This window comes from Homarus americanus, unplaced genomic scaffold, assembly GCF_018991925.1.
Source record: "Homarus americanus isolate GMGI-L3 unplaced genomic scaffold, GMGI_Hamer_2.0 scaffold2558, whole genome shotgun sequence".
In the NCBI taxonomy this organism is placed as follows: domain Eukaryota; kingdom Metazoa; phylum Arthropoda; class Malacostraca; order Decapoda; family Nephropidae; genus Homarus; species Homarus americanus.
This window is the reverse complement of record NW_024745671.1, coordinates 1,576,903-1,601,154: the sequence shown is the minus strand read 5'-3', so window position 1 is coordinate 1,601,154 and position 24,252 is coordinate 1,576,903. Positions and strand designations below refer to the sequence as shown.

At 35.7% G+C, this 24,252-nt stretch overlaps 2 protein-coding genes across 5 annotated transcripts; one reads left to right on the top strand and one right to left on the bottom strand.

Annotated features, from left to right (window-relative positions):
- The first annotated feature begins 447 nt into the window (after positions 1–447).
- On the top strand, positions 448–11,443 carry LOC121878753 (tRNA-splicing endonuclease subunit SEN2-like). Its single transcript, XM_042385118.1, has 5 exons — positions 448–661; positions 3,730–3,929; positions 5,878–6,526; positions 7,612–7,772; positions 10,965–11,443. Exons 1-5 carry the CDS (start codon positions 637–639, stop codon positions 11,115–11,117), a joined length of 1,188 nt encoding a protein of 395 aa, XP_042241052.1. The 5' UTR covers positions 448–636; the 3' UTR covers positions 11,118–11,443.
- Positions 4,904–24,145, bottom strand: LOC121878754 (U6 snRNA phosphodiesterase-like). Of its 4 annotated transcripts, XR_006091215.1 has the most exons (8): positions 24,067–24,145; positions 23,411–23,723; positions 20,680–20,810; positions 17,334–17,526; positions 17,055–17,214; positions 14,219–15,937; positions 5,739–5,778; positions 4,904–5,297 (listed from the first exon to the last, which is right to left on the bottom strand). XR_006091215.1 is itself a non-coding variant. In XM_042385119.1 (6 exons), exons 2-6 carry the CDS (start codon positions 23,719–23,721, stop codon positions 15,740–15,742), a joined length of 993 nt encoding a protein of 330 aa, XP_042241053.1. In that variant the 5' UTR covers positions 23,722–23,723; positions 24,067–24,145; the 3' UTR covers positions 11,299–15,739. The 4 variants fall into 4 exon arrangements, 2 of the variants coding, with proteins under 2 accessions (XP_042241053.1, XP_042241054.1); XR_006091216.1 differs by lacking the exon at positions 5,739–5,778 and having other exon boundaries at positions 4,905–5,297; XM_042385119.1 differs by lacking the exons at positions 4,904–5,297; positions 5,739–5,778 and having other exon boundaries at positions 11,299–15,937.
- Between the last annotated feature and the right edge of the window lie 107 nt (positions 24,146–24,252).

Here is a 24,252-nt window from a genome sequence, read left to right as displayed (position 1 = left end):
GTTCAGTTACTGGAATTAGTATGGAGTATTGTTAACATAAAAATTTTACGCAAGAGAGGCGAGTTAATGATACAAATGAATATCAATCTCAGTTTTTATACATTAATAATAAAAATCTGACTTAGGGGGTTCTGAACTAGGTGCTTTAGAATTGGTGTTGGTGGTACAGTGGTAATGGGTTTACCACTATTTTGTCCTGGGTTCAATTATTGATAGTTATCCAGTGTGACTAAGTATGGTAGGTTTTCTCCGGGTATTCTTTTACTATACAAGCACTGAACAATAAAATTCGTAACAAAGAATAAATCAACCGGCTGAACGGCTGGTAAGCTAAAAAGTGATGAAATTATGATTGGAAATTAAAAACAAATATTTCATTCACTCCGAGACAGTTCTTATGGTTTATTTATCTCCCATTGTTCGACACAGTAACTACAGTGGCGCCTCATTCATGTGCGTTGTAAAGTCATTGGTTATTATACAAGTACATTTAACATCTTATAAATTAAAAGATACCCAGATGAAATTGTGGAAAATATTATTGAATTATAGATAGAAAACACTTGAGGGATCAGGTGTGGAAAGTGTTGATGACGTCATAGTAAACAAACACCAATAACAAGCTAACAGCAGTTCATGTCCTGTGTGGCACCCGGTAAAAGTGGGTATACAGTATTATGTTGTATATGCCAAATGTTGTGATAAATGTAATAAACACTAATTGGTGTAGGGGTTCTCGATATGCTAATGTTCAAGTTCAGGCTCCAATGTATATACAGTATATTGGAAAGTAGTTTGATTTTGCTGTTACTTACTGCTTAGTCCTAGAAAGAAGAAATTGTTGTAAAGGTCAGAGATCTTGTTTAAATAACAACAAAAATATACATTAAAAAAATCATTTTGATAGTACTTTCGATGTATGAATCATGGGAATGAACCACTTAGGGAAATTTGATAACTTTTCACTTGTTTCCACAAAACAAAATCAAGGTTGAAGTTTTTTTTCGGTGTTTTTTAATGTGTTAAGAACGAATGTGACGGTCAATTTATAGTAGTGCACCGTCCTTTCATTTGGTATTAGAAATATGTGAAAAAACCATAGAAAATCACCAAAAACCAACCAAACCTAACCTAACTTGGGGGGGTCCAACGGGGTGGATCCTCCCTGATTAGGTTAGATAGAACGGTGGGTATTATTGCATTTCCTCACACAACATTCCTACCCTTAATCTATTATCATATTCGAATAAGACATCTAATTATAAGATAATTTTCTTCTATTACATTACCGTCGCAAATGTATAACGTAAATAGCGTATCCAAAATTTTCTCTATTTTCTTCCATTAATCTAACGCCAATATCGCCTACCTCACCTCCCACACTGCGTGTCTCCATAAATAGCATTTTTTCGATCTCATGGTGTTCTCCCGACCTCAGTAAAGTGTCCTAAGTGCAAGAACGAATGTAAATATTGTCAAGACCAACATATGTGGCATTGTGGTGACTCGTAATGTAACGACGAAAGAGAACCAGGCCAATACGATAAGAAATAAGTGATTCCATCATATGGCGAGAGTCAGTTAGTTTAGGCCAGGTTTATGTTTTTCAAGTGTTTTTTTTTTGTGCATTTTGCATTCGCTTAGCCATAATTTTTGTCGGAAAACACCCCATCCCCACCCCCAAAAAAATGGCCAATTTCCGACAGAAATGAAGGTCATAACCGATCTAAACACACACAAATACACTAGAAAAACATATTTTTTACTTTCTAACAGAATTGTGTGCACTTATGCTTATTTACCGAACAGTGCACTAATATAAAAAGACCAATTTGACCTTCATTTCTGGTGCAAATCAATGGTTTATGAGATATGTCCCCCTCCCACCTCAGAATCTAGAGATTTGCAATAAAAAACAAGGTAAAAAGTGTTCAAAACACAAAAAAAACATCAGAAAAACATAGTTTTGAATCTAATCTAACCAACCAAACCTAACTTAACGAACAGGAGCAACCAGACGAGCAAAAAGAACAACAAACCAACGTACGAACATACATAATAAAATTTGCACCAAAAATGCCATTGAAGAAAAGTGTCCCAGAATTGTCAAAATCACTGATTGTAACTAAAAAATTCCCGAGATTTGTTTAGTGGCAACAAGTGAAATACCCAAAAAATTAATAATTCATAATTTTAGTTAATATAAAATTATAAATAAAAGAAAATAGAAGACAACTTATTTCTGACCTCATGAATAGAAAGAAATGGTGCCTGCCACTTGGACTGTCATGTTTGTGTTCCACCCATTGAAAAGTAAAACAAAAAAAAAGACCTAAACCAACCGACCTAGCATAACCTAAAATATTTAACAAAATAAAACCTTTCATTCCTTAAAAGTTAGGTCAGGTCAGCTAAATGTGGTTGGTTTATCTCATGTACAGTAAATAATTACCTGGATCTTGAGATATAAAAAGTAATGTATATTTTACTTGTTAGATCTCAACTGGAATATGCAAATCAAGCGTGGAGTTTGTATTTGTTCGGAGGTATTGAGGACGTGGGGAACGTTCAGCACAATGCTACCAAGCTAGTATATATCTTCTCTAAATGCTTTATCGTATGAGGAGAGGTTAAGGTAATCAAATTTACCCACACTTGTTTACAGAAGATCAAGATGGGATATACAGTAATTGGAACATATAAGATTTGGCATTTTTCCGTATGAACACCCATCAGGCTAGGTTAGGGTAGATTTAATTAAGTTAGGTTGGATTGTGCAGAAATGAGTGATTTACGACAGAAATGGATATTAGAACCAAATGAATCGCACAAAAAACTTTAGGAAAAAGAAAACTTTAAGCTTCAAAAGGAGTTGGGTGTTAAAAAGATTTTATGTAGGGTATATGATAATGAGGCCTGTGAAGGTGTGATCCTACTGAATGAAGAAAGAATAACTAGAGGGCATTCATAGAAGATTTTTAAGAACAGGAAAAGGCTAATGATCAAAATGATTTACCTGAAAGTGTCATTACACTTCGAGTCTGTCCAAAAGTTTGAAAAAATCTGGATGAATAATGGAGCACAAAAACAGGAATTTAGTTATAAAGCTCATAGGCAAATTTGTATACCATGTATTGCCAGCAATACAGATACATTATCACTAAACTATTAATGTGAAAATTGCTGCAAATCCTTTTTAGTTTGTGGTATATATTATTAATATTGTATTATTATGAATGATATAAGAAATAATAAAAGCTGCTGCCAATTTTTTGTGTTTAAGGGAAATGTTAATGTTTAAGAAATCTTTATCTCTTGGCATGTGCTTAAACAAGTAATGGTGGCTTCCTTGATAGCTCTTTGTGCCATGGAGAAGCGTGTTGAGGGTGAAAACATTGGAAAACCAAAAGTGGGAAATTTGAAAGTCTACATAATTCTTTCTGTCCATGAGGAAAGTAACAAGTTTGCACCACTACTTTTATATAAAATTTATTTCAAGTGGCTCTTTCCCATGAGACGGACACCTAAAGTATTACCAATATTTGGTACAACTGTAAAATTATAGAAAAATTCTTCCAATTTGCTAGTAAACTAACAATTAATTTATTATAAAAGTTGTTGATAATTTGGTACAGTACATACCTTTTATGTAATTTCACAAAGATTTTGTTATAGAAGAAAAAACTTTGTTTAATTTATTTTAAATCATCCCCTTCTCCCAATTTATAGGCAGTACAATGGTGTCTCTTCCACCGCCACGTAAAAAAATACGAGTGAATGAGGAGTTGGGAAATCCACTGCCAGTTCCCATTGGATCATCTTCTGGCCTGCTGTTATCACCTGCCACTTGGCATTACTACTCGGCTGTCTATGAGGATGGCATCATTACTGTGTATGACCCAGAACATGCTGCCTCCCTCTGGCACAATGTAAGTTGAAGCTGTGGCAACTCTTTTACTAGCTAGTACTGGGTAAATTATTCTTGAGTGATATTGTATGAGGCACAATGTCTGTTGTTCCATATTGTTATAGTATACAGTACGTAAATTTTAGACTGTTAAATTTCGGTCTTTATGTTAAATAGCAACTGGACATTTTTTTCTATCTACCTATACAGTGGTCCCTCGGTTAACGAGCGCCTCGGTTAACGAGATTTCGGTTAACGAGTTACCTTCCATAAGATTCTTAACTTCGGTTAACGAGCAATCCCTCGATTAACGAGTTTCTTTAGAGCCGACCTCCACATGTTTTAGCTTGCATTTGGCGGTCCACCAGCTGTAGTATTAGTCCGCCAATACAGTAATCGGTTCTAGGGCTTAAATTCCTTACTATTTTAGTAAATATCAAGAAGTTTATACTATTCAATAATTTTAAAAGTTTAATATTAAATTTTTTAGTCATTTTAACAATTATTGAACATAATTGAAGGTAGGGTCACTAGTTTGTGGCACGCCATCCAGCCTGCCAACACAGCATACAGGCGTCAGTCTTTGTGTCTTTTCAGTGGAGGTAACATCTTGCTTGAGACTCTCTTCAACTAAACGATTTTTTTCTGTTTCCAAGCAAATTATTGGTCATTTTGAAATTTATTTTACATATTGACAATATATAATGCAGTGCACTGTTGATTTAAAGAAAGTAATCTTGAATTACACCAAGAGAACTAAAATTTTATGGGTGAAATGGCACCATGAGGCGACTTCTCTTCCACCCCAATGCCTTCTCTTCTCCCTTCTCCTCCACCCCCATTCTAATTCAAATCATCATCCAGGAGCCTTCTACATACACACCTCAAAGTAAGTGTACTTTTATACCTTTTTTGTTGAATTTAGGCAATTTTCGGTGAGCTGGAACCAATTACCCAAAAACCCATTGAAACAATGGTTTCGGTTAACGAGTTTTCGGGTAACGAGCAACCTTCTAGAACGGATTGTGCTCGTTAACCGAGGGACCACTGTACTGTACTGTAGTATCTTTATACTGCACTTAAAATTACCATCACCATTTTCCATGCTTGCCTTGCTATACTGTACAGTACTGCAGTGAACACACAGTGCTGTACTACCGTGACACATTTTTAGATAATCCTTAATGGAGACTTGTCTTTCATACACATATCCGGTGGTTTTTTTTTTAATCATGAGTCTAAAATTACTTTTATACAGTACAGTATAGAGTAATATGTTTTCCAAGATTGCAATAAAGTATTAAAGGGATATTCATGGTGAAAACAGTTGAATGCAGCTGTATTCTTCCATTATATGGGTCCTAATTTTGAATGATTACCGGTACTGTACCTGAAAAAAATATTGAAATATTAATTTCCTGTGAAATTGATGTACTGTATATCACAAAAATTCATTATATTGCTTCGAGGGAGGGGGGGGGGGGCTTTAAATTTCACATAGTAAGGTCAGCAATATACAGCTTATACAATACTGAATTTAAATTATATTGAAATAACAGTAAAAAAGGTTTGAAGTTTTTTGGCTGAAACAAAATATGTTTAACCCTTTGGCTGCAGGAGGTTAACCTAAGCTGAATAAAATAATTCGGCATTAGCCAGAATAAAATGAGAAGTGCGGGAAACGCAGTGAAAAGGTTAATCGAGATAGGTTTTAACCCTTTGGCTGCGGGAGGTTGCCCTCAGCTGAATAAAATCGTCTGGTGGTATCCAGAATAAAACGGCAAGTGCGGAAAATGCAGCGAAAGGGTTATGGAGTGTAAAGAATACGTACTCTTACAAAGGGCTCAGTTGGAGGTTCTCGTAAAGTAAACCTGGTCATGAAACAGGAAAGGCATTAATTAAATTATATTTTTTGGTAATACAAAAGCTCATTGTTACATAAATATTAAGTTATGTTTTGTTATTTTCAGGGATACTTTGGGCATGGAAAAATTGATGGTCCAGATGATGATTATAGATTTCAGAGGAAAAAACGATGGAAACTGATGAAGGTGGATGGTTTAAAAGGTGGATCATGGCTTAAAGGTTTGCAGAAGAAAAGCACTTTTGATGTTGAAATGAAAAATATCCCTGAGGAAGACATGTGCACACAAACAGATGAAGAATCTGCAGATTTAAAAAGGAAAAGAGATGACCTCTCTGGCAATGAACAGTGTTATAGTGATAATGATGAAACTTGTATTGAGGAAATAAATGTTTTGGACCCAGAAATTGCTGGGAGCTCCAAGACAGTTTTAGTTCTCAACAGTGACCAACAAGGAACCTTTGATGATTCAGATCCCTTGGCTCATGAAGGATATCTTCAACTTTTACCTGAAGAAGCTATGTTTCTCTCTTATGCTTTAGGATGCTTAGTTGTCACGCATAAGAAACAAACTGCAGATAAGCAGTATCACAAGTGCTCTCCATTGAAAGATATATTTGAAATGACAATAGATCAGATGTGGAGTGCATTTGTAATGGATGACCCAAAGTTTCCATTCAAATATACAGTTTATCATCACTATAGAAGCAAAGGCTGGGTGGTGAAGTCTGGACTCAAATTTGGTGCTGACTTAAGTGAGTGATGGTGGTCTTGTGTTATGATGTTCAGTAGGGCTTGTTCTTGAGATTTAAAAAAAAATAGATATGAAATGTAGGTTCTGAAGTGAGCTGAAAACTGCTGGCAGTAGTGGCGCATTGCCTGCTTGGTTACACTAAACTTCAATAAAAGATACACTGGTGCAATACTAGGTGGTGACAAATGAGCTACCCAGTTTTAACAATTTACTGTGGAAAACTAACAAAGCAAGATAAGTAGAATGATAAAGATTTTTTTTTTATACTGACAATGAGGTTATAACATTTCTGAATGAGCAAATGCCAGATCTTTGGGTTGGGTGGGATGAGGGGATTCTTTGGCTAGCTCATTTGCCCAATCTAATGCTCCTTGAATCTTTTTCTCAGGGTTATGTCAGAAATTATTATTATTTTTTTTTTACCAATTCCAGCAACCTAGAACAATATGAAGGAATATCTTCAAAAAAGTTAAGCTACAAAATGTATGGAGGGAAAGAGAATATCACTTCGATGTCTACAAAGTCACAAAAGGAGCTCATACTGAATTTGTATAGCTTGAAAATATAACTTTTAAGTTAATTTTTATTGCACTATCTTGCTTTTCAATTTGTTTTTCTCATGTTTTAAATTGGTTTATCATTTATAATCGTCTGGTACAGTATTTCCCTTCTGGTTTTAAAACCTGTTTTAATATGACTTGCTTCCAATAGACTACTGTACTTGAAAATGATCTTGACATAGCCTCTATAAATTTATTTTTTCTTTTCAAATAACCTCAAGGGAAAATTTCAGAAATTCATACTAAAAGAAGAGTACAGTACAATACTGTACTACATTAATATTGCACAATTTATATACTCATTAACCCATAAACTGGGGAAAACCTGGCTACTGCTGTGTATAAAACCACAAGACAAAATTTTCTTAAAAGCATTTTATGTTTTTGCAAAATTAAAGCTTTGCAACAGGTATATATTCTACCAATAATTAAGCTGTCACCATGTAGATATAAGAAATTCTTGATTTTTCCACACCCAAATGCATCATTAATAAATTTAGTGATCGTGACAAAAATCTCTTTGCAGTTCTGTATCCAGTAGGTCCACCATTTTACCATGCTCAGTTCACCATCATGATACAATGCATGTGGTCAGACACACTCACTAGCGACCAAACCTCTTCGTGGCGGGAATTTTCATGGACAAATATTTCAGCGACTGAGCGCATCAGTAACCACGTTAATAAGGTTAGTTTCTTAGCTGTGTCTAAGTTTGGTCAGAATTTAAAAAAGGGGTAAGTAGATATCAATTAGAATGGGGATAAAATGAAATGAAGTGAAGTGAAGTGAAGTGAAGTCTTTTAGTATAAATGGGTTTGAATGAGTCTACTAATCGAATTGCAGGCAGTGAGTTGAATGATAGAATAACAGGAAAATAATATAATACAATACAATAGATGCATTAAGAGATGTTTGGAGAGAATTGCATCAGGAAGTACGTACAGATATCCCTTGTTTAATGATAGGGTTGTGTTCCTGAAAACCTAATGTCAAGTGAAATTATCGCTAAATGAGGATAAGTGGTGATGCAGCTTACTATCAGATACAAATTTTAGTAAAGCTTCAAAAGTAAATGTAAGTACACCTGTATTACTGTAATTTCTAGCACCTCCTCTAACCAGTCCCCACCACCATTACTACCTCACCCCAAGTCAAAATTACCATCAGTACGATCATCACCCTGCATGTCGTCTACCCGTGAGTTTGTTTACAAGAAATGAAGGTCAGTGAACTGTGCAGTACTGTACTTACTGCGTCCGAAGCCCTTAAAGTACAGTACAGTAATAATAAAACATAAATTCATTTATTGATATTAACTTGACCATAATTGTTTACTATTTTTTCATAATAAAAAGATATTACAGTGGGGGTATGCTATAACGAATCTAATTGGTTCTAGAACCTTATTCGTTATAGGATTAATCTTTTCCAGGCCCCCAAATACAACCACTTAGCACTGAAAAATATAATATAAAATTTAAAAAATTGTAAAAAAGTGCATAAATATGCATCTGAACCCCTGAAATAAAGAAAATCATTAATACTTGCAATAAAAAAACAATAAATTAGTGAGAAAAAAAAATAATAATGTTCGTTGTAGGAGTTTCGTTCGTTATAGCATTCTCAATTTTATAGGTAAAACCGTTCGTTATAGGAATATTCATAGTAGAATCCATTCGTTATAGCATACCCCACTGTATTTGTATGGTAGATTTAGGAGGGTAAGTATGAACATATATTCCCGTTATTGAGGTCTAAGAAGCGAACAGGCAGTTACTTGTACAGTACTATCATTCTAATATCCTAATTTAATGTAATTGGAACAGAAGCATTAGAAAGGGTTGTTCACTTTCCACATAGACACTCCCCGGGTTACAGAAATTCAAGGATACAGAATGTCTCCCGTAAGTCCCATTATTAAATTTTTTTTGGCTGTGCAAGAGTTTATTACAGAAGGTAACTAGTACAGCATAACAACACTGTTTGCGGAGGTTTATGCGAAAGGCGGCTTGTGAGATGCCATCTGTGATTCAGTACAGGGGTCACTTACACGAGCGGAGATGGGATGCTCATTGCTCCCATCACTTCACAACTTTTAATATGCTTTATTACACTCAGCTTTAGAAACAAATTCACAACATAATCTCAGGCATGTAAAGTTAGACAAGTGACAGAAAATATGTGAAATTTGAGTACATAATCCCCAGTTTTCCCCCCTTTCCCAGTGAGTCAAGCCATCACTAAACTGAATTTTAGCCTAATGTTAAGTGAGAAAGGGTGCAAAAAAAAAAATCTGCTAAATTAAATTAACGTTACGCGAATTAACATTAAACAAGGGATACCTGCACAGGATATCATTAGAAATGTGGGGATGAGATAAGTGTTGGACAGAAAGCTGACCAGCATTTGCTAAGGTGGTGTGGACATGCAGTATTGAGAAAATGGTGAGTAAAGGTTTGGTAAAAAGAATGTATAATTCAGGGATGGATGGTGGAAGGGAGAGCAGAAGACCAAGAAGGATTTATAAGGATGGTGTGAAGGAAGTACAGTACAGTACTATATTATATTATATTAATAACGAGGGGGCTCGACATCCAGGAAGCAACAGAGCACATGTATGCTAGGAGAATATTCTTTCGCGTGGTTTTTGGGGATGTCACAATAGTTAGAGTGAATGGGTGAAGGTGTGTAAAGAACGAGTCTGTTTTTTATTATCTCAGGCAGTTGTGACCCTTTCTAGCCAGCTAAGATAGCACTTAGAAGTCCTACATATAATGCCTAATTCCCATTCTGTAAAATTAGGCTGGTGATAGGAAGGGCATCCAGTACTGTAGTAAAATTTTCTACAAATTTATTTGATAACAACAGGGACACCATGCCATCAGGCAATCACAGCTAACCAGTGCATACCGGTATGTGGAAAATTGCTATAAAATGGTGATGATGCTTATTCTATTTTTCTCACAGCATGTGGAAAAAGACTTGCATGAGGGAGAAATATTATTACTGTACTACAGTGTATTAGCATATGGAAATTTTTTTTAGAAGTCAATAGTTTATTTTTGGATTTTCATGCATTAATTATTCCTTTCATAGATTCTTTGAAATTATTGAGAGAATGCCACTGATACACAATATTGTATAAGCCATGTTTGATCTACTGTATGTGATTTAAAATTTTATGTTTCCAGGTTTATGTCCTATAAATTACCAAAAATGGCTGATTTAGAGAACTGCTGCCAATATTAATAGCAAGAGGACCTTCCCTCTGAATGAAAGGAAGAATATAAGCAGCTGGTGAGAAATGTTTTTTTGTATGGGAGTGAAATATGATGACATAAGTAAACTTCAGCGAGATGAAATGAGAATGGCAAGATGGATGTGTAACGTGACTCTGTTCAGAGCTAAGGGAGTGGCTGAGATGATTTGGACAGGTTGAGAGAATAGATGAGACCAATTGGGTCAAGAATTGCATGAGCCTAAATGTAGAGGGAAGGAAAGCCAGGGGTAGGCCAAGACATGGGGAGAGGTTGTAAGATAGGACATTAGAGTTAGTAACCTAACAAGAGAGACCGCAGCAGACCATGCAGAGCTGCCATCATGTAACAATGGCTAACTCACGCAAGAAGTGTGGAAAATGTCCGTAAAATGTTGAAGCATAGCAAATTGATTCTCATTTGGTGACATTTCTTTGTATATACAGTATATTTGTTAAAGTTCACATGCCTCCTACACTCTGATACACCCCCTCGACTAAACTTTCTTAGCATTATATACCTGTGTACAGTATTTGACATTTTAACAGTTCTGATTTTTTCTTATATTGCTCAATTGTTTTTACTCCTGTTGCAAATATAATTTATAGTTTTCTACTTACAGACACCCATCATATGCTTTGTTCTGCGTCCAAGACATCTAACTCAAGATAAATTGGGAAGAATTGAGTGTCTTAAGGATTTGGCCATCCAGGAGTTAATGCTAACAAGATGGAATCCCAAAGATAACGAAATTAATGATGTCAATCCACATTGAACTGTGATATGTATCCAACATGACTATTTTTACCCTTTTTTATGAATTACTGTATTTTATTGACAGTTGCGGTGATTTTGACTATATATGACAATTTAGGTCTATCAAAGTTACTCTGGCTTAGAAAGTTAAACTAAAGTCATTAAATTATAAAAAGGATTTTTTCTTAAGAATATTCCTGTTGATTTTGAAAATTTATTTATTGTTGTCATCATATGTTTTTCAGTAAGAACCTGATAGTGTAATACAATTTCAAACTAACACTTTTCATGGACTTCTACATGTCAATCAAATTTGCAAAGTAAATAAAAAAGGCTGAACGTGAATAGTGTATAAATATCAAAACAACTTTTACACTGCACCGACTACAGTATAAAGCAATTGTTATAATGCAGCCGTGTGTATACATGCCAACGTAAGAATGGTTTCCTTCAGCTAAAGAACACAAATTTTCTAGTCCTGAGATTACTTTTAAATCTATAAAATATTTATTACTTAAACTATGTAAGGAACTTAAGTGGTTTTCCTTTCATTAAAAGCAAAGCAAACCACACAGGAGATAGATAGTATAGCTTTAAGTAAAGTTGGTTCACAAAATTTCACACATAAGATATATAAATGACAGTATAATACATATTTAAATAAAGTACAGTACAGGATTTGCATTTTGTGAAGCTATTTTAATTTAAAAAAAGGATCGAGGAGCCGTGATAATTTATTTTTTGTTATTGGAAAAAGTCTTCTTTGCCGACAAATGTCCAAAGAAGTACATCACACAGAATGTTTCCAATACTGTATTTTGTTAAAGTTAAATTTCCCACACTGAGGCAGGAAACTAACATTAACACCAAGGCCATCTGCCAAAGTATTGTCTCTGCTGATATAGCTAACAATCAAATTAAGCAATAACTTCTGCTTGTATAATGAGAATTGAAATTATAAACTGCAAGTCGAATAAAAATATGCTTCACTCACACAGTGACCTTGCAAATTGGTTATGAACGAGAAAATATAAGGGAGGAAAGAAGAAATATGAAGAAATAGAACAGTTTGTAAAATTATGTTCAGTTCAGTATTATGGATTCTGTAAGATTGCAATGAAAATGTGGTGAAAGAAAAGCGACCAACAACGGGAGAAATTTGACCAAAAAGATTAAATTCTTTTGACATTCTCCAACCCTCTATGAAAATCTAGTTAAATAAATTTACTCAAAAAATCAAGTAAGAAATACAGTAGTCAACATGAAAATGATATACTGTAATCTGAAAATTATTATAAATGAATGCAGTAGGACTGTATAACATGTCCTTGCTTGTAGACATCACAGGAATTATTATAAAATTTCTTATTACAGTAAAACCTTGATTTAATGGACTTATGCCGAAAGGCCATTAACTCTTATGCCCTGGGCAATGTATGACCCGCTGGACCCCAACGTGGACATATTTCTTGTTTTTTAATCCACAATTAAAAATTGGTATTTCATGAGTAAAGTTAATGCAGTCACTCCAAGCGTACTGCTGTGGCTGACTTGCACATGGTTCCCTACATCCATGGCACCCATGACCTCGCTGAGGGGGATGGCTGGTGGGGTGGGGATTGGAAGTGAACGCCATTATCGATATCACTGTCCTCACTGCTGGCCACCTCAACAAATTCAACATCATCTGGGTCTGTTTCCTACACATCACTGTCTTTACCACCAAATACTATATCAATACCACTCAAATCAAGCAACTCTTGAATAGCACTATTGTCGCAGGTGTGGAGGGGCAAGGCAGGTCATGAGACGTTGAAGGATGTGCATCCATCATGATAGTTGGTGGGTAACTGGACCACTAGACTTGAGACAGAAAAGAATCAGAGTAAGATAATGAAAATAGCAGTGGGTTGGGACACTAGGTATCAAAGTGTCCTTGACATGTTTTAAGCAGACTACATTGGGACAGAGGTGCAAGAACCTGTGTCTGAAGTTCAGACGTGGTCTACTGAAAGAGCCCCAACATCACGATCTACTGCTGCCGCAGAAGCTGGAGGTCAGTGCCAGGGTAACTCGGTGCTCAGATCTCTTTCAAAGCTTTTGCTGCGGCGCCTGAGTCAGGAAATCGTGTATCCCATATATTGCATCCCAACTTAATTCACTTCATTTGTGACTTAAACTTTATCTTGCAACCGCTTATCAACATTTATGTAAACATGTGCTTTATGTACTTTACGCAGCCATGTAATGTTTAACAATAAACCGTTTTCTCTCTCACAGAGATTACATGCGAGTTGAGTTGCCAAGCAAATAAACATCCCAGACAAAGTATTTCATCCTGTCTGGAGATTCAAAATATACTGTGAAAATTGAGAACACTGAGGAATGTTACTCTGGGTCACCTTAGTGAACATAGAGGAACGTCACCTGGGCTTTAGGGTTGAATTGAAGTGATATTTTTATAACATATAACGAGCAGTCAAATATTCATAATTCATAGCTGAGTGGCAACTGCCACAACATTTGAATCTCTGGGCCAGTGCCTGCTGTTTAGAGAGGACTCTCACAGCAGTAGTAATAGGAGAAGGAGGGTTTCCATGTGATATTTGCCATTATCAAATTCAAGGAAATTTGGTAATGATGATGTGCTATAAAGAGCTGGACATCACAGACATTTTGCTTGATGAATTCTCTGTTGAACTGTATGATTGTACATCAGAGAGAAAGGAGGAGGGGGGGAAGGCTAGAAGGGGTGCCTTGGCAGTCCTTTATGACTAAACTCCCAGTACAATACAGTAATTCTGTTAAACCATCATTCAGTTTTTCCTTTACTGTGAATTTCTAGAATTAAAAAAGTAATAAAACACTCGATTTGGTAATGATAAAGATGGATTTGGTACTGGCTGCAAGATCAGAGTTAGCAACCTTGCCTCAGCCTCCTGCTGCCCTCTCTCCTACACCTGTTTCACATCCACCAGCCAGCCAAGTGTCACCACCACCATTCCATCCCCACCAGTGTTGTGCTGCCTGACTATGTTTTTATAGTTAGTATATGAAAACACTCAAACAATAAATAAACACTAGAAATAGCATGAAATCTAAATTAAATACTTTACTCACCATTTGTGGTTGATAGAGGAAATTAATTTGCCAGTGATTGATAGTAGTGACTCAATACTTTTATTTTGAGTCAGAGCTAACAGCAAATGCTTCCAGACAATTTGGTCCATTAAATCCGAAATCTGTTAAGTCGAGGTCCGTTAAATCGAGGTTTTACTGTACTGTTGGAGGCAAATTATTATTAGCATTCCACTTATGATAAATGATGCTCATGTAATAACTTATAGAGCAAATCTTAAAATCCGTTGGGTGGTCTCCCTAATATAACGAAGGCGAGTAAATAGTCCCATGCTCCTCAAGTATCCAGTGACTTATGATGTGACCATCGGGAAAATTACTATATTGTCTACTCCTCAAGCCAAAAAAAAATACCAAAAAAAGATATTCCATTCCAAATTCATGGTACAGCACATTATGATTGTGCTATGTTAAGAAATAATGAACAGATGTCCACTATTGCTTGAACAATTAAGTTTATAAATAAAACTTAATAATGAAAGCCATACTTAAGTAATTCTACTTCCTGCAGCTTCCATACACTCTTAATTTTAATGAGTAACACACAGTCAGTACATTAAGACAATGTAGGAGCACAGGTCAAAGGTACTGCCAACTTGAGAGCAACAACATGAATACTGTTGAGGAATTTCAAGACTGTTTACACAGGTTTATCATGTAGCCGAGGCAACAAATTAGTGATCACAGATCCAAAAATAAGAGTATCACTCTTTCCTATATTTGTTTTCCCATATTTTGCTTATTCTGCAGTACTAATCAGATCATATGTGGTCAGCCAATGGTTGTGAGCCACAACATCACATGAGAATTGCTTTCTTATTACCATTTAAGTGTAATTTACAGTTTTATTTCATACTTTCTTTTCAAACTATTGACAAAATATTCCCTTTCCACCTACAACTTATGTCAGATGCACTTTTTTAGTGTTTAACTTCCTAAAGGCTTACAGAAACTTTAGAAACCTGGACAATCCTAATGCACCAAGGTGACTGGTTAAATGGACTCGAGTCCTACTTGTCATTCACCTTATCTAACCATTAAGAATGGAGTCCAGTCATAATGGACCTCAATCCTAATGATCAGGTACAATTGGGGGCCTATGAGGACTGGAACCTATTTGTCCTGCAACCATGTATCTCCACAATGTTAACCTTTTTACAGTAGGAACAAAGATGCAGAATCACCATCACATTACTTTTCTTGGTCACACATACCACTAACACAGTTAAGGTAGATCCAGGTATTCCCTGATGAATCACACTTTGGTAGGGCACACTCATATTTGTTCATAATTATATCATTACTCTATCATCCAACAGTCAACTCGGAAGAAAAATCCATACTTGGTCCTTAAAACTCCAAGATTAATAAATACACATTACTAACTGCACCAGAAAAAATAGGAATACAAGTTGAACAGTATAAAGAAATGTGTTAATTTATTATTTGTACATACTTATTAATGGAGAAGATAGAAACTACTCAAATTCTATAAAATGGATACTAATTTTCGTGTTTAAGGTGTATGTTATGAATTCTGTTACCAGTCTTAAAATTCAACAAGTTAACATCAAAAGTACGCATATCAGTTTCCACTGAGAAGTACTGACTGCAGATGTTTTCCAGCTGCGGCAAGAGGCGACGAAGATTTTCAGAAACATCGCCAGTGCACCAAGCGACACTCACATGATAAGAGCCATCCTGTAATTAATATTATTATTATTATCATCATCATAAAATGCCTTAAGATAAATGAGTTGTTTTATTTTATTTTCAAAATGCAGTACAGTACTGTATGCCTAAAATATAAACTACAGTTTATTGTATTTAAAATCATAACCCAATATGCAACCTGCTACAAACCAGCAGGATACTGTACTGTAATACAGGTACTATAATATGTTCACTCGAAGCTTCCAACTGAGGCCTAGGGTCAGTTTGTTGCAAGGCAGCTGATTGGTTGATGGACAGGCACCCAAAGAGTCACTACAGTTCTTCAGCATTTATTCTATCATATTCATATTATATTTTAAGGGATAATAACTTTTCTGTATCGATCTCTGACAATTTGTGCACTTAGGAAAGCAAAAATTAGCTTGTGAAAGAAAAAGAGTAAAAAATTTCAGCGACGGCTTCCATCACACTGTGTGACGTCACATGGCAAGGACGCATTTACGTCACATAACTTGTTCATCGTGCTCATGTTTTCTTTATGATATTTATATTACCAGAGCGTTTCACAAGCAAATTTTTACTTCCTCAAGTGTGGAAATTATCAGAGATCAACACAAACACAGTACACCGTACAATAGATTAAATACCAAAGAATTGTAATGATTCTTGGGATGTCTCTCCACCAACCAGTCAGTTGCATTGCTACTAAATAACCCTAGGCCTCAGTTGCAAGCTTCGTGTGAACCGACTACAGTTCTTGCAGTCTCCTCCATGACATTCTATCCTTATAGTCCTTACATGTCTACACTCACCGACACCTAATGTTAGGTGGGGGTCCCCATATTAGATGTTTGTGGCACACCAAATTTCAACTCTCTATCTTAAAACTGTGGCCGTCAATAAACATATCCAATTTCACCTTTGGTCTCTCTCATTCACCTCTTCACCTCGCCTCACTAACATAAACTCGACTACCAATATAATTTTTATAACTGGGTCTTTGGTCATGAAAATTTTCTACTGGGTTTAATAGTATTACCACAATCCAGTGCAAATGAAATGTACCAAGCAATTTTATCCTTACATAATTCCGTACACTCCTTCATGTTAATACACTTGCATAAACTTATTATTTTCAACTAACCTTATAGAAAAGTGGCAGTCTATACTCAGCTAGACACTTGTCCACTTCAGAGACTATATCCTCTAATTCATTGCGGCCATGACAAACTCGCAGCCCCAAAAAGGTTCGGGTTCGCTCATCATTGGCATACACACTTAAGCCATGTAACCACAAGGAAAATCTGAAATTATAAAGAAATCTTAATGAACTTGCTGGAAAGCTAAAAGGAGACTTATTGATGCCAATACAGTATATAAAAGAGTAATACATTACATTATCACAAACAAAAACATCACTTACTTGGATACTTGGCTAAGTCTAGCTCTGAGGTCTTCTGTTAATGGCTGAATCCAATGGAGTTGAAGTATGAGAGTTCGTGTTAGTGAAATGTGAAGATCTGACGAGGGGGTAAGTATCACATTTTGTTCCTGGCACATAGCAACCAACGAAGCCATGAAGGAAGCAAAACTTGCCCCATACACTCCTAGATGCACTGTAAACGTAATGGAATACAGGTATACATAGTCTTTATTTTGAATAATCTTAAACTAAAATGATGTTGCTTCACATATAGCAAATTCAAAATGTCTGTATAGCTACTCTGGTAACCACAATAAACAAGACACCAATGAGAGTACTGTATTAGTAGATGTAGTTGGCACCAATCAAACCATAGTACAGTACAGACACTCCCCAACTTACGGATGGGTTCTTTTCCTGATACTCAAAAGTATTCCCCAGCTGACTGTAAGTTGATCCTCAGAAGATTTTAAGTCCTCTCTGTAGAGATACTCAAAACAAAATGCTGTATCCGCCATCTTGTGACGTCACATTGTATCTGCAGGCCGTAACTTACAGAACCTTTGGAGCTCTTGTAAGGAATATACCCAGATTTCCAGATTGCATAAACAATATATGCATTCCAAGCTATAATAATTCTCATTAAAACTGTTTTATATGAGAATACTCCAGAAAATCGGTTTCTTATAGTACTGTATTACAGTAAACCCTCATTTAAACGACCCTCGAATAACTGACCTCCGCAATAACCGACCCAAAAAATTTTCTTACCTCCAGTTATAAGTTGCAAACTGACAGCTCTAGCTATGTCCACAGCTCACTTTCCTTCAAATCTCTTTACCACATCTAATTTAACTTCTAATATAACACTTCTCTTCTTTCTGTGACCACCACCAGTAGTGGTACATAATGCACGTTCAGCACTCATTGTTCTCAGGCTCAAATAAATTTATAATTGGATTTTAAGTATATGTTGGAAAAGCAGCAACTAACCACTGAACAATAACAAATATGGCACCCACACTGGTCGCTTACACAGCTGAACGCCTTTGTACTTAATTTTTATAATTGTCGTACATTTATCTTTTTCATACATACAGTATTTTAAATTTTTGGTACAATACAGTGACCCCTCGTTTAACGAACACCTCGGTTAACGTAATTTCGATTAACGAACTGCCTTCCATAAGGATCTTCAATTCGGTTAACGAAAAAAAATTCGGTTAACGAAGTTCTTACGAACCGACCTCAACATGTTTTCGCTTGCACTGACCGGGCAACCAGCTTTAGTATCAGTCCGCCAATACATTAATCGGTTCTAGGGCTTAAATTCCTTACTATTTTAGTAAATATCAAGAAGTTTATACTATTCAACAATTTTAAAAGTTTAATATTCAATTTTTTAGTCATTTTAACAATTATTGAACATAATTGAAGGTAAAGTGACTAGTTTAATGCGCGGCATCCAGCCTCTTAACACAGCAAACAGGAGTTAGTCTCTCTCTGTTTTCACTGGAGGTAACATCTTGCTTGAGACTCTCTTCAACTAAACGCTTTTTTTCTGTTTCCAAGCAAATTATTGGTCATTTTGAAATATATTTTACATATTGACAATATATAATGCAGTGCAGTGTTGATTTAAAGAAAATAATCTTGAATTACACCAGAGCTAAAATTTTATGGGTGAAATGGCGCCATGGGGTGACTTCTCTTCCACCCCAATGCCTTCTCTTCTTCCTTCTCCTCAACCCCCATTCTAAATCCCATCATCATCATCATCATCATCCAGGAGCCTTCTACATACACACCTCAAAGTAAGTGAACTTTTCTACCATTTATGTTGAATTTAGGAAATTTTCGGTGAGCTGGAACCAATTACCCAAAAACCCATTGAAACAATGGTTTCGGTTAACGAACTTTTCGGTTAACTAACGACCTTCTGGAACGGATTGAGTTCGTTAACGGAGGGGTCACTGTACATGTACCTAGATTATTAAACTTATAGGCTTTTCCAACCCACCCATCCCCTCATATAGGTCAGTTACACGAGAGTTTACTGTAGTATTACAATGAAAAATATCCTTAAAAGATAAAAAATAAATAGTTAAAAAAATGACCTGCATTTGTTTACATTTTGGCAGGCAAGATGAATTGCTAAATAGCATATAATAAACTTTTTTATTAAAAATGTTACATATTTTTTCAGCTTCTTAAACTTTTCTACATAAATCTCATGCCCTCAAAACAGCTGATATCCTTAGCTTGTGATTGGTCGGTAGTTTTGAAAGCGTAACTGTGATTAGCCGACAGGCCTACAGGAAGATTTACTCTACATTGTTCACAATAGTTGCAATACCCTCACACCATTGCAAAATCGTTTGGAGTATGGAGGATTAACAAAATTGTTAGCAGTTTGTAAGTTTGAATACCTCAAGTCAGTTACAAGATCACCAAGAGTGTAACTTACGAGGTGTTTTGGGTATCTGCCCCCAAGGAGGCTCGCCAGTTAATCACAGAGCACACACAGTACTGTACACACAATTTACTATACCTACACAACACATTACTTTTTTACCAATTAAAAAATCTATACCTGTATAATAGCAAAAGAAGCATAAACAAAGATAAGTACACCAGAGATCAAAATAATTATAAAAAATTAAGTATGGGACTTATGGGAAGTATCCGTAAATCCATAAGCTGGGGAGGTTTTTTGTAAGTTGCCTCCAATCTTATTTTTATTATACCTTTGTAAACTGGATCATTCATCACACAATGACAGACAAATACACTAGCACAGCTTCAACAAATATCTCAACATGCCCACTATAGGGTAATGAAAAAAGTAAACATCATAAGATGGATGGAGCTTGGTCTGCCCAGAGCAAATTATTTTTGAGTTTAATATTGGAAAGTCAACTTTGAGTAAAATTTTAAAACAAACAGATACAATACTCTCTTTAATGTCTATTTTGAAAATAAGTAAACACGTTAAAGGTGTGAAAAATTAAAGAGAGGTATGTAGGAATGGTACAAGAGGAAACTCTGAAACAAATGTATGCAAATGTACTCTACCTGGAGATCATTCTAATATTTGGACCATTTTACTATCTGGCCATCTCTAGGTAAGAAGGTATTCAGATACAGTGCTAATGTCTATAGGATTTCATAGATCCAAACTCATACTTTGGTGAGCATTGTACAGTACAGTACTAAAGTATAGCTACAAGGGACAATCATTGTTAATCCAGTTTATTCATTGATTCATTGATGGATTATTGGCAGTGATATGGCTGACAATGTAGGCAGCCATACAAACACAAAATAAACAATAACACAAACTTACACGGGACGTATAAAATTGATGCCCAGTTACCCCGTTCATGAGGAAAGGATCTGACTCTTCCCTGATGTTCCCTCGAGTCATCCACATGAATTTCTCTAGTCAATAATAGTTCACTGGGTAGAGGTATACTTCTGAGGAAAAAGAGTAATGGTCTTCATCAATAAAGATCACCGAAATTATAAATAAGAATGATGGAAATTACAGTACTGTACAGAACAACTATGAAAAAGGTTAAATATTTCATTGTAATTAACAAAGTTAGCTACAGTATTACAATTTCAGATTTTTTTGACAGGTAAATCAATCTTGGAATTACTGAATTGATATCATTGACAGGCATCCTTATCCCTATTACTTATACAAAGATGAAATGTGTCAAAAAAGCTTTTGAAATACGTACTTAAGAGCAGGGCAATTTTTGTCATCTGGAGTGAGCAAAATACGTACTGTACATGTTAACACCAGTTGGTTATAATACTGTAATATTCAACAAAAAAGAGAACTGTCATTCAAATGGAAATTTACATTTTTCATATATTGATTGCTTTAATTTTTAAATTTTCATCTGCACTTAAATCTATAAGATTTTCAATGTTTAAGTGTTTACTTTTATGATAAAAAAATATAATCAGAGAATGCTTTTTGGAAGCCTTTGAATTTATACTACTAATACCTGTACAGTACAGTACAGCTGTATATACACTGTACACACTCATCTTCACTTTGCATTATCAGGGATACAGTATTCATCAACCCAAAAGGACATACAGTAATCATAACTAAAATCATAATTTTAACCCTACATAGGTAATGGTATAAATGTGTCTAAACCTAAGATAATTGGGCTTCCACAGACCCCAGAGAAAAAAAAACCAGGAAGTTACATTTAAAGGTCTTAGCTAGGCTTCCAACTGAAAATTAAAAAAAAATTACCAAATAGCCAAGTACAGTATATGAAAACATTGATCATTTTTTTACCCTTTTACACTTATGTTCATATAAGTTTGGTGTGGGGATTTTTGGACCCCACATTTAAAAAGCATAATGCTGTTTATAGAATTAACTTGATTGTTTCCAAGTACATTCACAAGTTCACTGTATGATGTCTCCCCAAATTGATGTGATTTACTGGGACTGGCTTATCATACAGTATTGTCCTGTTTATAACCTGACAGGCTGACCCATGACCTCAACAACATTAACATATCAGCGCTTGTGACCAGAAGCAGGTTAACCCTGACCACACTGTGTCAGGTTAGGTCGGTTTCTTTGGTTGTTTAGGTCAGGTTCTACAGTATTAGGTTCTAGTAAATGAGGCCGCTTTTAAAATACTTACTGCTGCATAATGATAAGAACATCTGTGGGAAAATATGAATGAAATCAAACAACTCCTGGTGGTAGTGCTGTTCTCAGACAATACTGAAAATGGAAGTGTGAATGCACAGAACGTAATAGAACTTGACCTTGCCTACCTAACTTCCTAACCTGTGCATTGTCATTTTGATTTTCTTACTTACTCTCATCCAAATATCTCTATAAAAATGAACAATTTCATTCCATTATGAATCATAATAAATGTGCCCGATGAGATCATCATTGGTTTCTTGACAAAAGAACTTATGAATAGAAGAAACTGCAGCGGGCCTATTGGCCCATACTGGGCACTCCCGTTTACACCCAACCCCTATCGCTCATATATCCATCCAACCTATGTTTGAAGCTCCCCAGCATATTCAAGTTAATGATGATGTTTGGTAACTTGTTCCATTCATCCACTGCTCTATTTCCAAACCAATGTTTACCTATCTCATGCCTAAATCAAAATTTTTCTAATTTAAAACCATTGCTACGAGTTTGCTCCTGGTTGGATAGTTTGAGAACCTTTATTATATCACCTGTTTAGCCCTGATTTCCATTTATACACCTCAATCATATCGCCCCTCACTCCACGTCTCTCGAGGTAGTGCAGATTAAGATGCTTTAATTTGTCTCTGTACTCTGGGTTTCTAATGCCCGGGATTAGTCCTGTCATTCTCCTCAGAATATTTTCTATGGATTCTATATTTATTCTGTAGTACGGTGACCTGAACTGGACAGTGGACGCTCCCGCATAATAAACGACTAAACCAAAACATGGTCACCACGGGAGATCTGACAGCAACATAATTACAGTAAATGTTTTATTTCTTCGCATACAAAGGATGTAGAGACGTGAAATTACTGCCATAGCCATATGATCAGTGTCTGTAGTGATTTTACCCTGTTATTTCCCTCTTCTTTCACGCCCTGCCCACTAACAAGTATTTATGACTGAAGAATATGCTAAAAATAAACAAAAATATAACCAAGTTGTTGCCTCCATTTTATTACTCAGAATCAACCAAACCACATCTCCTGAAAATTTTGTGTAATTCCAAAAGTTCTTTTGGTGCTGGTGTTCTCCTCCACCTATACCATATTTTAATGTACACATAATCTATTTCCAATCAAATCAAAGCTATATATGAAACTATCTCTACTGTCCTTACTGATGGTTGTATTCCTTCACGCCCACAGTCCATGGCCAAAGATATAAGATAATTCCGAGTTTATTAGTTGAGAATATGTAAGAAAAATCCTTTATCCAGCCACGACCTTTACTTTGTTAAACATAATAAGGTTTTGAGTGACTCCCATACTCTCTTATAACAGATGTGGTTAAACCCACAGCCTTTTCTCTCTCCTAACTTACCGATTACTATTTAACTGGTGTGAGGTAGTATCCATGGTGTGGTCACTTGGCCGTTGGTGCCCGTCCCCCATCACAGTCTCCGAAGAAACTACAGAATCCTGGTGGTATCCAGGACGTGACGACGAGGAAGGAGTGTCCACCGCCATTTCCTCCTCGTCATCTGCTCTTCGCCTCTTCCTCTTTCGTTCAAGAGGGCTGCTAAATACGTGTTTTCTCTTTTTCTCGTCTTCACTAGTGTAACCAGAGTCTCCATCGCTATCTGAGCCGTAACTTTGAAGAAGAGACAACGCACCCCTTCCTCCTGTCGCCATTTCTGTCAGGTAAACAAAGTCTTTCATGGTTCGTGTAATGAATCCGGAGAGGTTGGCTTTAATACCTCACTAGTCTAACATCATATAAAGACAACAAAATAACAAAGTAACAAAAGTGTGCACGGCTGAGAGGTAAACTAGCTTATGATACTGTTTAATGAATCAATAGTAATGTTTGTAGTATGCTAAGAGTTGTTCTAGTAAGCTGATAAGTGGCGAATATGATAAAAAAGTTAGCGTTTTACTTAAAAGCGCATATACTAACATAGGACTAGACAGTATTACCCAATACTTCAGTTTGATCTTATTGTTTAAAAGCAATATACAATATGATTTCCTACTTACATTATAAGTCTTGCCAGCAATTTTAATATACTGTACATGACTTCTCTTCCTTGGTCAAAGTTCTCTTTATGCCTAAGATAAACGGAGAGGAAATCCGAGAATTGTATCTTATCTGTATTTCTCTAATTTTATATCCATTAATTTATTTTAAGTAAAAATTTATTGAAATAGAATTATACATTATGA

Excerpts from the sequence above, each read along its gene's own strand:
- LOC121878754 (XM_042385119.1), bottom strand. The coding sequence starts at position 23,721 with ATGGCGACAGGAGGAAGGGGTGCGTTGTCTCTTCTTCAAAGTTACGGC. Across the intron at positions 17,215-17,333 it reads AGACTTAGCCAAGTATCCAA|ATTTTCCTTGTGGTTACATG; the intron begins GTAAGTGATGTT and ends TTATAATTTCAG. Across the intron at positions 15,938-17,054 it reads GACTGCCACTTTTCTATAAG|GATGGCTCTTATCATGTGAG; the intron begins GTTAGTTGAAAA and ends TATTAATTACAG.
- LOC121878753 (XM_042385118.1), top strand. The coding sequence starts at position 637 with ATGTCCTGTGTGGCACCCGGTAAAA. Across the intron at positions 662-3,729 it reads CTGTGTGGCACCCGGTAAAA|GCAGTACAATGGTGTCTCTT; the intron begins GTGGGTATACAG and ends CCCAATTTATAG. Across the intron at positions 3,930-5,877 it reads CTGCCTCCCTCTGGCACAAT|GGATACTTTGGGCATGGAAA; the intron begins GTAAGTTGAAGC and ends TGTTATTTTCAG.